The sequence below is a fragment of the Parasteatoda tepidariorum genome, chromosome 6 (genome assembly GCF_982258835.1).
Source record: "Parasteatoda tepidariorum strain Cologne lab strain chromosome 6, Ptep-v5.0, whole genome shotgun sequence".
Taxonomy (NCBI): Eukaryota; Metazoa; Arthropoda; class Arachnida; order Araneae; family Theridiidae; genus Parasteatoda; species Parasteatoda tepidariorum.
In genome coordinates this window covers 104599933-104614501 of record NC_141760.1, presented here as the reverse complement: position 1 = coordinate 104614501, position 14569 = coordinate 104599933, and the positions used below count along the sequence as shown (strand labels likewise).

The 14569-nt window shown below is 30.3% G+C and overlaps 1 protein-coding gene across 7 annotated transcripts in view; it reads left to right on the top strand.

The window, feature by feature from the left end:
- Positions 1-11927, top strand: part of LOC107448514 (activating signal cointegrator 1 complex subunit 1) — a 30547-nt gene extending 18620 nt beyond the window's left edge. For all 7 annotated transcript variants that reach the window (XM_043052528.3, XM_043052526.3, XM_043052525.3 and 4 more), the window contains exons 7-9: positions 4782-4901; positions 8638-8788; positions 11768-11927. In XM_043052528.3, the coding sequence (XP_042908462.2) occupies positions 4782-4901; positions 8638-8788; positions 11768-11881 (385 nt within the window). In that variant the 3' untranslated portion in view covers positions 11882-11927. The remainder of the gene's footprint in view (positions 1-4781; positions 4902-8637; positions 8789-11767) is intronic.
- Positions 11928-14569: the final 2642 nt, after the last annotated feature.

Here is a 14569-nt window from a genome sequence, read left to right as displayed (position 1 = left end):
AGTGTATAATTTATTATTTTCTAATATGTAATTATATATTAGATTTAATCATATTTGAAAATAAGAAATGATACATTTTAATAATGAAACGGATACGAGACAAATAAAAATATGTTATATCATGGCAGAAAAGAGACAAATAAAGAAATAATAGTTTTATTGGCACATTTATAAAATTTTTATTTTTATTTTACATATACTCTTCCAGACTTATAAAATAAACATAAAAATGGGAATAAAATGAGAATTAGTACATATAATCTGGAGCAAACTCAAAATATATTTATCCTTAAGATTGCAAAAATCTAAATTTAAATTTATTATTTTTTTTAAAAAAAGAATGTTTCTTTTTTAGTTTTAGTATAGATAGATCATTATATGGTAGTTCAAAAAATAATAAAGGAGATAACATAACAATTTAATAATATTTTTTGTTGCCAGAGTTGTACAAAAATATATTACAAGGAGGAAATATTGATTGGATAATTATAGGGAAAAATAACATATTCTAATAAAATAGAGAAGATTCTTTAATATGAACGAACTACATTGAATATTAATTAAAAAGTTGTCTCTTTATTACTTTCTAAAATATACACACTACAATCTTCCCAATTTTTAAAATTGCAAGTTTCAGCAACATTTAGAAAAAATATTATCAGCACGCTACCGTAAATCTGTGCACTTATTTGCTTATTTATCTATTTGAACAATTTCTACGGTTATGCGCAGAACCGAAAAAAAATATACAGATATATTTTGAATACACGAATGTAACATGCTTTGAAAGGTTTAATAATTTTTAAAACGCTTATAAAACGCACTATTTTATAAAGTAAATTAGGCTGATTCTAAAAAAAAATATTACTTTAACAGAACTCGGATTCAAGTAACATGTAAACACCAAAAAAGCATGTAAGTGAAAAAGTTTTCGTTTTTGCTTTAAAAATTACTGTCTTTTTGTCAAAAAATGCACATCAATTTATAAAAATTGTAGACAGGAAGATAAATATTTTTCAGAGTGTTATTTGAAAATTTTATTCAAGCAATAAATTATCTTTCAACACTTTTGACAATCTTTGGTTAATGTGAGGCATTAAAATTAAGTTACAATATTTAATAACAAATTATAAAATAGTAAGAAAAAATATTTAAGGTATCAGCATAAGATAACACAAAACAATTCATCTGTATTCGAAAGATTCATACCACATGAAGCATGAGCAACAGTTTCATTAATATTCATTTAAATAATAACATACAAAACTTAAAATGGCTAACAATGAATTAAATTCCTTTTTTATTAATATGATCTAATGTATCGGAGTTTTTTTGTTTCAAGTATGAATATTTATGAAATTTTACTCATATGATCGTAAGCTATATCTTTAAGAATAAATAGCTTCAAGTGCCAATCCACATTGTTATGAATTTTTTTTTTCTTTTAAAAGTATAACTAAAGCTTTTTATCTAGTTTTTTTAAATAACACAAATGGTAACTCCTAATGACATCTTATATTTGTTTACGTATAAATTTAAACACAACATTTACATTTGTTTTATTTTAAGTCTAAAAGTTTTGCAAAAGTACGAATGTTTTGCTAGTTTCATATTCTAAATTTAACTAACAATAAACAATACCTAAAGCAATGTAATTCTTAAATACAACTTACTTCATTATTTAATTAAAAAGCTTATTATTAAGTCTGCAAAAATGAATATTAAAACATGAATGATAAATAACACTTACTCGAAGGTTTATTAACGGTTATTTGATAAAATGTCTAGTTTGATGGAATTAATCCTTTTTTTTTTTTTTAATTTCCTCACACTTCAAAAACCTAAATACTGATACTTAAGGCCCATTTTTGTAGTTCCTTTTGCATCTTGGAACTACACACGCATATGCCATTGTTAAAAGCTGTAAAATAATGCAACATGTATTTTTTTAAATCGTTTAAAAAGACACATCCGACGGACAAACGACACTGCTATTCAATGACAGAAAAATATTTAAAATTGGCGATTAATCGCAGATCCCCACACTATGTGACGTCACTAAAAGACCTTGATGATCTAAACGGCCTTATTTCTCAGTGGCTATGCATAAGTGCACTATTTACAGAGAATCCGCGCTCCTGGAAAGTCATGGAAAGTCATAAATTTAGTTCACCGAAAAATCTAATTTTTAAAGTGGAATTTATCCCCTCCCTAATTTCATGGTGTTCCGAATATCTGAATTTGTAACAAAATCCCCACTCACAGTCATATTTGATTAAAATATAAAATGTTTTAATCCTGTTCTTCTCTTGTAATCAATTATGGTGCTCTCGTGTAATCAATTATGGTGTTCTTTCAAAAAATGAAAGAAAAAACATCATTTCTAGGGCGAATTATCTTTTAAACTTCTGTGATTTCGGAATTTTTGTTATTATTTATTTATTTTTTATTTTATCAACTTAAAATTTCAGCTGAAGCAAACCAGTCATTGGTGAATTTTTTTATTCCGAAATGAAAACAGAAAAATCCGGAGTATTTCTTTCCTTTCCAATGAACAAGAAAAGTATCTTTAGAATGTAATTCTGCAGAAAAAAAGAGAATTTTTTTTTTTTTTTTTTTTTTTGCTTTTGTTTTTTTTTAGCTATTTTATTGCTTCAATTCTTTCTTTACTCTGTATTTTAAATTTAAAATCTATAAATATGAAGATGCAGAGTATAACAGTTTTGGTCATACGTATCATTTCAGTGAATGTTATTGTAAAGCTTTTTGAAATGTATTGTTGTGTTTTTGTCGGAGAAAATAGTAACTTCGTTAAATCATGAAAAATTCTTGGAATTAGTCATGGAAAGTCACGAAAAGTCATAAATTTGAAAATCAAAAATGTAGCAGATACCCTGTATTTACAGATGTCTTGTGGTGTAACTACCACTACAATTATTAAAGACCAATTCACTAGTACACAAGACATGCTTACTAGATTCAATCTTGAAGTACCTCTTGATAGATGAAGGTTGACACTGTCGGTAGCCTAGCCCCACATGGGCGTGATCTGGACACGCTTGTCTCATCCAACTCTCTACACTAGTGATTTTAGGACGTGATTTGAGCACGCCTATCTCGATATGAACACGCCTAGTATTATGGATGTAACATAGTGAACAGTTGACTTGCAGTTTGTGACTGTAACATAGTTCTCCTCGCGTCATTATCGACTAGACACAACAGGGCCTCTACGCATTCGACTGCTAATAAGCAGCACAAGAGTAACCAAGCTCACAACCGTCATCTTAATACACCCTCTCATGACAAACGGTGAACTTAATACAGCTCTCACTGCAAGCGCTCAAAATCCGGTGATCTTAATGCAGCTTTCCCAGTCTTTTTCAAATACGGTAGCTAGTGGTATCAGTTTGTCGAATTCAAACCCTGTTAAAATTCTGGTGGGGGAGCATTGTGCTGTTACTGTTGGTGATCACCCACTTAATGAATAAAAGGGGTAGCAGAGAAAATATTGCTTACCCTTGGTTGCTGCATGGTCACTTGTGTTTGTCTTCACATGTGCTACTGTAGTACCTGGTTCGACTTATTCGAGATAACTAAGGCATTTATAATTCAGTTTAAAAAGGTCAGATTGCCTTTTAAGATAAGAGTTTATTATTAAATAAACATAATTTGGAAGTTGGCGAGCTCTTAACAAGAAGGATAAATCAGTAGTGAAGTGAAAATAAAGTTATACATTTCATAATTGAGCAGCGCCATCCAGTGGCTAAAATAATGAAAGATTACTTATTAAATGGAAAGATTAGTGATGAAATATATATATTTTATGGCAGTTACTACCACTACAATTATTAAACATCACTAATATATAAGACATGCTACCTCGATTCAATCTTGAGGTACATTTTGATTGATGAAGATTGATGTTGAAAGATTTGTCCCCACAGTCTTATTTCCTGACTTTAAAATCACATAGCCGAGTTGGAAAACAAATCAGGAAGTTCTAATAATTTTTGTTAAAATATCTCTTGGTATCATTTATACTTATTTCACATTTTAATGACTTTCATTAGTTTAATCAATAGTGCTAATTCAGTTATTTATAGCATGGCTAAAATGGATGTATCTTTTATGCTATATTTCATAGATCAAGTTTTTGTTTATGAAAATCTATTAAGAAAGAAAAAGAAACATTTAACCAATGGATAACCAGTGATTGCAATAATACAATCACAATTTTCTTCCTTTCGTAATTATTTTTATTTATTTATTTTTTATTTTATTATTATGCTATAAAATTTGGCTTTAATAAACTACTTAAATAGAGCAAGTTATAATTTTTTTGATTTGTGTACTTAAATTTAAATTTTAAGTTAGTTTTATAACTGCATTGTCAAAGAAAAATGTTTTTGATGCTCTCTTTTAGTGTTAATTATAGTGCGGCTTTCAGGAGAACTCCTCCAGAAACCCGTCTCTCGTCGTGGCGGGTACTATGGTTTCCGAGGAAAGGTCACTTCGAATAGGGGTGTGGGATGAATAGTTTTGTCTTAACCTTAGCGTAGGTCCTCGTGAGTAAAGCAATCGACACCATCTTTCCTCCATTTCACCCCCATTAGAAATGTGCTCTCGCTTGTTACCATAGCAGCAGACAGCCCGAGACTTTCAGTCTGGAGGAGTTCTCCTCAAAGCTGCACTATACATTTCATCAAAATTACCGTTTTTCTCGGACACCATGTATGTTGTTGATAATGTAGTTAAACTTTTGTAATTAACTTTTGCAGGAAAATGCTTGGTCAAAGAAGATTGGAGTTAGATATTAAAGGAATCGAGTATATGAATGATGACGATGCAGAAGTTGATGTACTGTATGCGAAAGTTATTGAAACTGATGGCAGCAATGTGTTAGTCTTATAATAGCTTATTTATCAATTTTCTATCTTCTACAACAAATGAAAGGCAATTGTTAGTGTTACTTCTATGGAATAAAACTTCAACTTTGTTTCAAAATTGGTAGTACAACTTTAACCCCTTCCTTCTGGCTCCCGTGAAAATGGCGGGTTGAGGTTTCGCCCTGTATTTCTCACTCTCGTGATATTCCCAGGCTGGAGTGTTCAGTAGTAGCGTGCAAATAAGAATAAAACTAATTCATTTCTTTTGCCCAGAAAATTTTTTTCTCTCATTTTGCACACCAGATGGTAGTATCAGGATATTTTTAAGGTAATTGCAGTTAGTTAGTAGTATATTTTAAACTAGATGTCAGCACTAATAAAATACTTGTATAATATACACATATAAAAAAATAGGCACTTTTATGACCATTTTCTTGAAAATTGACCAATCATTAAGGGGTTAATAATCTCAAATGGAAAAAAAAGTGCTGTTTATACAAGAAAAAAGTTAAATCTTTCCATCTTTCTCTTCTGTCTTCTTTGCCATGCCATTAATATGTATTCCACATAAAGTTTATAGAACTAGTACAAATAATGCATTTAATGGAAGCAATTTCTTTAAATGATATTATTAACATGATGATAGAACAAATGTTAGCAAAACTTCAATGCAAAGGAAAGGGCCTGGTTGGTAGGGCACTTGGCCCATGTCCTAGTGGTCGTGGGTTCGATACCCGCCGGCCAAAGACTCCCCGTGAAGTAAAGGGTGACTGATTCACGTTAAATCTGTCATGTCACAAAGTCCTCCATGTTACCATAACAAATCAACACCCATGGGGGTACTGATCCATGAGTTTCCTTGTCTTCTGGACTGTGTTCAAAATTACGAGGCTACGGAGTTGAACATTAGTAGTCGTAAACCCAAACTTGGGTCGGCTGTTCAATGACGGATATATTATAAAATGAAAAGGAAAAACTTCTTTTTTTTGGGGGGGGGTCTAAAGTTTGTAGCTGCTGCCATTCAATCTAAGGAAAATAGCTGTTTAAAAAGTTTTGCAGATGGCGCTTTAGTATGGCGAATGATGTCACATGTTTTCTTTAAATTCATGTTTAAGACTCGAATTGTTTTCTTCTTTTCTTAATTAATGTATTCATTCAATCTCTTTTTTTTTTCGAAAATTTTTTATTTATTTCCAAAATAGTTTTTAAAAGAGATTACAACATTCACGGACATTTCCACTCTGTAGATTACTGTCCATTGTAGATCACTTTTTTTAGTCATTTGCCAAGAAGCAAAACCATTTGCAAATATTATTTTGATAGTGAGATAACAGGTTCAAGTTAGGTATTAACTTTAAGTTAAATTGCTGCTAAATTAAAGTTGATTATTAGTTTTGTTTCTAAAATTTCTCGTTACTTTTGTATAAACTAAGAGTGTTAATACCGAACTTGTGAAATATGCCCCCATTTATTTATTTTTTTACCTCACTCCTTTATTACTGTTGTTCATATCGGAATCTTAGATATAAAATGCTAAAACAGGGTTTATAAAAGTGCTTGAATTTAATTTTGATTTTCAACTCTACTACATGAAAATCATTTATTTTTACTTAATCATTATGTTCATAAATTTTATTTTTTTAATTTTAAACTGAAATATTATAATTATTAAATTTTTTAAATTATCCTTAACTCATGTATCAACTGTTTTCAGTGTTTTGAAATCGAATAACATGTAACACATATTGTCAATCTAGCTCAAACATGCTAAACAAAATGCTTAAAACCAAATGCTACCAAAATGCTTTTCCTTTTTTAAATTAGATAACAGTTGCAATTTTTTGAGCAATAAAATTGAGGAAAAATTAAAAATCTGAAAATAAAATAATTAAAATCACTGAATTTAAATCATCCTCATCATTGGCAGGATGGGCTCTGACCTTCTTCGAAACATTTCTCAATGCACCTCTCTCATTTTCATAAGTAACAGTATTGAAATATCAAAATTTAGGTATTCACCTTGAATAAATTTGAAATTTCCACTTGGTCATTCACTTTAGTTAAAACTCTGCTACATTTGAAAAATTTGCTGTGAAATATTGCATAGATCATATAACGAGGTTCAATGTTTCAATTTAGAAGTTGCTTAATGCTGTAAAAATTGTTCTTATCATTAACAAAAGAAATAATAAATAAAATAATAGTTTGCACTTGAAATTAAATATGACAGCGATGAAAAATGTAGCAGACCACATAAATGTGACTAGCAGTACTAATTTTAAACCTTAATATTTTAGTTAATTTCAGATTTTGTTTTTCATTTTTGATGATTTATATTTTTTCGTATTGTAGAAAAAGAAAAAAGAAGGAAGCTTAAAATTAATTAATGTTGCTAAATTTTGTTAAAATAAAAAAAACTCAAATTTTTTGTAGAAAGCTACGACACGACACCATTGCTAACTATCTAAGGTTATCATAAAAAAAAATTTATACTTTTTATTCACATCTTTAATGCTTTTTTGCAAGTTCTATGAGTTACTATTTAAAAAAAAAAGAATTGAAAGATTTATTTCAAATGTTAAAATAATATAAGAAGTTAAAATTTTGAATATAAGACCTTTGATTTTTCTTTTTAAGGACAGTTTAACAATATTAATCATAAAAAGTATAATGGCGTTAATATGATTTTTTTTCTTCAACCTATGACCAAAAAAAATTTTTCTTTACAAAAAATTAATCTGCATCTGCTTTTCATGGAATTCACTTTTTTCAAAAAGACAGTTTTACTGTTAATAACTACAAACTAGTTTTAATAATAATATCAATTTCAAAGTTACTTAATATATCATGATTAACTAAATGATAGTTGAAAAACAATAATTGGAAGTAATTAATTCATTAAGAAATTCAAATAATTGTAATTTTACAATTTCATGTAAATGAGTATAGTAAAACCTGATTTTTTTTATTTTATAAAAAACTTAAAATAACACAAATAAATTTTATTAATTCTACTTAATTAACCAATCACATACAAAATACATTGCCAGGATGCGTAGCATTTTTAAAAAGTGCTTAAAGGTGCTTTGTTTTGATTTACGTTTTTTAAGACCCCTTAAAAGTACTTTTTTTATTCGGGGTTTGTAAAAAGTGCTTAATTTTCTATATCTTAAAAAGAGATTTTTTATTCAGTTTTGATTGTTGTTCTAAATTACAAAAAATGCTTGATTTTCACAAATTTCTCTGCAATAATTATCAGAAACTAGTTATTTTATCATGATTATATAAAGTTTTTTAAAATGTTTTTGAATTTTATTGATTTTGTGTTTATAAATTAAGAACTTTTAAACGATAGAAATTTTTTTTTTTTTTACTGCTCAGATCCTAATTATGATTTTTTTGGCAAGTGATTAAAATACTTTTTGAGTGCTTAAAAAGTAGTTAAAAGGTGCTTATTTTTTGTTGAAAAATCTGACTATGCACCCTGTTATGATATTTCTACACAATTGTGTTGGTTTTTTTTTTAGTTTCTTTCATTTTGTTCTGTTTATTCCAATTTCTTCCAGTGTCCATGAAGAAGTAGGTTTAAATTAATTGCCAATTTTTCTTGAAAAATTTAGTAAAACGTCTTAAAAAATAAGAGTTAAATCACTGGAAAAATGAAGAAGGAGTAAATATTTGTTTACAATTTTGAACATTAACTGTTGACTGTCTGGAAAAATGATATTTTGATCCCTTTTTTTTTTAGGTTGAAGATAATAGCTGAGAAGTTAGCCGAGACATTCTCAAACATGAATCTTGCCCCGAGACATTATTCTGTTAAGCTTCACCTCACTCTCCTAAAAAGTAGAAGCTATAATGAAAAGCGAAGCTCTTTTGATGCAAGACCCATTTTGCAGGTATTGTATAGACAGGGTATCTGCGCACCTGGAAAGTTATGAAAAATCATAGAAAATCATGAATTTCGGTATTGAACAATATTTGTCATTATTTTAACTATTTTTAGAAGAAAAAAAATCACAGAAAGTCATAGATTTGTCGCCAAAATATCTAATTTTTAAAATGGAAGTTACCCCCCTCCCAGTTTCATGATGTTCCGACAGTCCGACAGAGCCGGATTATACCTTTCGTAGGCCCTAGGCACAGCCGTTTATGGGCCCTCCCCTCCTTCCCCCACTCCTCCCCTCTTTTCAAAATATATGCTAAAATTTTCTTCGTATGGAAACGTATTACGCCATTTTAGATGTATTAATTTCAGAAATGACTAAAAGGCGTAAAGCTTACAGTGATTTGTGCGATAATTTCGGTTTTCTTGTTCACAAAAATTTGTCAGAATCTGAGATTAAACTAAAAGCGCAAAATTTGGTGAAAATTTACTCATCCGATTCAGAGGAAAACTTTGTAGATGAATTTTTACTATTTTCAAATTTGTATGAACATAAATCTGCACAAGAAATGTTGAAAGCTCAAATTAAAGATAAACTTGTGAATACTTTTCCTAACGTTCACATTGCATTAAGAATATATTTGTCGATTCTTGGATCAAATGCAGAAGGAGAAAGATCTTTCTCCAGATTAAAATTGATAAAAAATTATTTGCTTACCAAGATCGCTTGGCATCGCTCGCACTTATGTCTATCCAATCAGACATTTTGCGTAGTTTGGAATTCGACAGCATAATACAAGATTTCGTTGAATCCAAAAATCGCAAAAAAGTAATATATTAGATCATAAGATTCTGCAAAATAATTTATTACCGTAAAATATTATATTTTTATTTGTATCTTCATAATTTTGTGCAAAATACACTTGTTGTTTTTAAAGCTAAATTATTTTTGTCAAATTTTTTTTTTCTCCCAAGTTTTTCGTAGGCCCCTAAATTTCGTAGGCCCTTGGCACGTGCCTAGTGTGCCTATAGGTTAATCCGGCCCTGTGTTCCGAATATCTGAATTAGTAACAAAATCCCTACTCAGAGTCTTATTTTATTAAAATATAAAATGTTTTTATCCTGTTCTTTAAAAATTACGGTGCTCTTTCGAAAAATGAAAGAATAAACATCCTTTCTAGAGCGAAGTTATCTTTTAAACTTCTATGATTTCTGAATTTTTGTTATTATTTTATTTATTTTTTTATCTATTTAAAATTGCAGCTGAAGCAAGCTTCATTGGTGAATTTTTTTTAAATTCCGAATTAAGAACAGAAAAATCATCAGTATTTCTTTACTTAGTAATGGGATGAACAAAAAAAAAAATGTCTTTAAAATAGAATTTTGCAGAAAAAAGTGAAAAAAAATTATTTGCTTTTGTATTTTTTTTCAGCTATTTTATTGCTTTTGACTAAAACTGTGGCTAAATATTTAGAATTGCCTTGCGAAGAAAAAGAAAAAAGGGATTTGATAGAGAGAATATGTATTAAATAAGTTTAAAAATTTCTACGAAAGGAAAAACAATCAGCTTTTAATTACTTTTTTACAATTTAAGGGGGGGGGAATACTCTAAAATCTCCCTCTTAGCTACGACTGTTCATATTTGAGATTTTTTAACCTTTCTAGGTACCTAAAAAAATTTAATGCTTAAAATTACTCTTCATTCATCAAATCAAATGAATAGTCCTCGGAAAGAACAAACGAGAGGACGTTTCCAAACAAATATACGTTAGAGGAAACAGAGATCATATTTAGATTCAAGAAGTCATTTCATATAAGGATTAAAAATCGTGTTGACGCAATTTTTTTCTTTTATTTATTTTTTTGTTTAGTACGCAGCGAAGTTAAAACTAATAAATTGCTCAATGTAGAGAACTATTTTAGAATTAAACGTTTGTAAATGGTGATCGGCGCACGTTAAATCTGTCGGGTCACAAAGTCTGATGAATCATATCTCTGAGGGTACTTAATTGGATATTGATCAGAAATGGTTCAGGTCAAAATTACGATCTTCGGATGTATGAATGGGTTGTTACTTATCTCCAAATGTCTGACGGCGTCAGACCAGGCATGAATGGGTCTGCCCTATAAATGGGCTGTGACGTGTGTGTGGCTAAAGTCATATTCGTGACCATAGACAGCGCCACCGAAAAACAAGAAATCAACCCTCTGCCTTCAATTCGCTTGATTTTTACCGAGCAGGCTTGCTTTTTTTTGCAAGTGGCCTTAGAAGAGTTTTGGTGGTTCAGAGGATAGGACACTCGCCTCCAATGAGGTGAACCGGGTTCGATTTCCAGAAATGGCTGATTGATTCGAATTCTACACCCTACGCGCACCGACCACGGTACTGATGTGAAATATCCTCATTGGTTGACGATCATGGGTTAGAGTCCCCTTGCCAACAGGCTAACCGGTTTTCATGGTTTTCCTCTCCATGTACGCAAACACGGGTTAGTTCTATTAAAAAATTCCTCCACAAAAGCAAATTTCCCCCAATACTTGATCCAGGTGTTCCCTTGCCTTTTGGATTGGATTCAAAATTACAAGGCTACAGAGTTGAACATTGGTAGCCATAAGCCCAAAAAATTAGGTCGGCTGTTCAACAACGGTTATAAAAACACGAGATGTCGCATTGGAAGCAACAGCAAGAATTAAATTTGAAAATAAAAAAGATACATTATTAACCAAACACTTAATATGTGTTTCTATTTGTAGATTTTAGAAGAAAACAAAACTGAAGAATAATTTATATTACAATAATAATTCGTGTGGTCATAGTGCGTGATTCTAGATTCATTTGTAGGGGCCATTTCTTGTGCATTTGTGGTTGACATTTTTTTGCCCTCTCTCATATATCTGATTTATTTTTATGATGTAAAACACATAAACAATTAGAGGAATTGTTCACAAAATGTGTTAAATAATTTATTAACTATAATTTTTTTTCCTCCAGAAATTCAAGGATTATGAATTTGGCCAAATGGAAGTGACTGAAATACACATTTCTACGCGTCATACTGGTCACAATAATAAATATTATTCTCCATCTGCTCTAATTAATGTTTGAAATGGACTTAGTCTGTACTAATAAAGTTTGTATTTTTATTAAAAAATTATTTCTATTTATTGGCTTATTTGCTCTTTATTTTACATTTCTCTCAACACTTAAAAAAAGTTACTACTGCTCTCGTCAACGCCGCCGTTCTTTCATAAAAGTTTCCTTCTTATAACACAAAAACTATTTGATGGGACAATATGAAATTGTGTTACTTTTGTTTTATATAAAAAAGCTACGTAATTTAGTATACAGGGAGCGTAGCGTTTTTAAGAAGTGCTTAAAGGTACTTATTTTCGATTTTCGTTTTTTAAAAGCCCTTAAAGGTGCTTTTTCCATTGGGTGTTTTTAAAAGTGCTTAATTTCCCCCTTTTCAAAATGAGATTTTTCCTTTACCATGTTGGTTTTAGCTGCGAATTATGCAAAAAGACGCAGTTCACATTTTTCTATTCAACGTTTTCACATTTCATTCGACCCCAATCTATTTCGGTGTATTGTCAGTCCGTAGCGTATGTAAACGCCATTCTTTTTATATGATTCAAAACTTCAAAATTTTTAACAATTGTCAAAAACAATGCCAAAAGTTTTTTTTTCTCGACATGACAGTTAAAACAAGATAAAACCGTTGATTGTCAAAAACTTTCCAACCCTGCCCAATTATGATATTTTTTTAAAGTGCTTAAAAATATCTTTTGAGTGTTTAAAAGGTGCTTATTTTTTGTAGAATAATTTGGCTACGGAAAACTCGGAATTGTATTTCAGCAGAAGTACAGGGCAATATTATGTAATTACATAGCTGCCAACACTACTGGATTTTTCAGTAAGATTATTGAATTTTGCTGGTCTACTGGTTTAATAATAATTCTCCTGAGTTTTGTACCCTAAAATTGAGTAAATTTTACTAAAAAGCTCCCAGAATTTTTGGACAGGTTATTATTGCTTGCAGAATATGTATTTAAGTGTTAATAATACATAGAGAAGCGAGCCTCATTTTTAAAAATCAGTTTGAAACTTATCTTTTGTTCTAAAATGTTCAGTTTATTTTTTATTCAGAACTCCCTTTTTAAATTAGTTAAAAAAATTTTTTAACTATCTTTGATGAATTAAATGCCTATTACTATTCAAAATTATGAGTAAATACATAACATTTCAAGTTCATTTAATATCAATCATAACTGGAACAATATTGCAGTCTTTCTATTTTTGATGACTTTAAAATTCCCTATGTATATGAAATATTTAATACATTATGAAACACCTATCATGAAATTTATATTATTTTGTAAAGTCTACTGAATTTCTTCCTATCCTTGTTGGCAGCTATGTATTATGCATGCCACGTAATTTAGTTTAGCGAAAACTCAGAATATATTACTGCAGGGGTTGAACAATATTATGAACAGGACATCTGCAAGTCATGGATTTCAGTGTTCAACAAAATTATGTTATGAAATGTTTTTTTAAAAAATCATGGAAATTCATGGCTTAAAGTCACCGAAAAATCTAATATTACAATGGAATTTACCCCCCTCCCCAATTTTAGTGTTCAGAATATCTGAATTTATAACAAAATCCCCCCTCAGAGTCTTATTTTGTTAAAATGTTTTTATCATGTTCTTTAAAAACTCTGGTGTTCTTTCAAATAATGAAAGAAAAAACATCATTTCTAGAGTGAATTATCTTTTAAACTTCTGTGATTTCTGAATTTTTGTTATTATTTTTATTTTATGAATTTAAAATTCTAGCTGAAGAAAGCCAGTTATTGGTGATTTTTTTTTTTTTAAATTCCGAAATGAGAACGGAAAAATCAGGAGCATTTTTTTCCTTTGGGATGAACAAGAAAAGTATCTTAAGAATATAAATCTGCAGAAAAAAAAAACTTATTTGATTTTGTATTTTTTTTCAACTCCTTTTATTGCTTCAACTCTTTATTTACTCTGTTTTTAAAATCAATAAATATGAAGATGCAGAATTAAACAGTTTTGGTTATACCGATCATTTTAATTAATGTTATTATAATGCATTTTTAAATTTATTGTTTTGTTTTTGTCGGAGAAAATACACTCTATAACAAAAAAAATCGACGCACCAAGAAGGAGTTGTCCGATTGAAACGAAAATTGGTGGATAGGAAGACAATGTACAGAATAGTAAATGCTTAAAATTTCAGAACAATCGAATTATTTATTGCAGAGTTACAGTGACAAGTTCAATAAGGTAATGACCCGCCTCTAGCCTGGCATAGACCGATAAAGTTCTCGGATGGTATATTTCCTGCCAAATTCGATCCAAATGTCGAACGAAGTCATCAACAATCCGTGCCAGATGCAATCGCCTTCCCATCATATCCCAGACATGCTCGATGGGAGAGAGATCTGGTGATCTGGCAGGCCAAGGAAGAGTTTGACAAGCTTGCGAACAGTTCATAGCAACACGTGCCGTATGTGGTCTGGCATTGTCCTGCTGAAAAACCAGCGCCCCAGGACGCTGGTTTTTTTTAACCCGAGGCGCTGCAAATCGAACGTAAGCAAAACAGGTTTTAGGATGTCGTCGACGTACCGCTGTGCAGTAAGTGTACCTCTAATGACGACCAAAGGGGTCCGGCTGTCAAAGGAAATGGCACCCCAGACCATAATGCCTTGTTGAGGGCCGGTGTGGCGTGCAATAGTGAAGGCAGGATCCCCCCTCTGCCCTGTGCGTC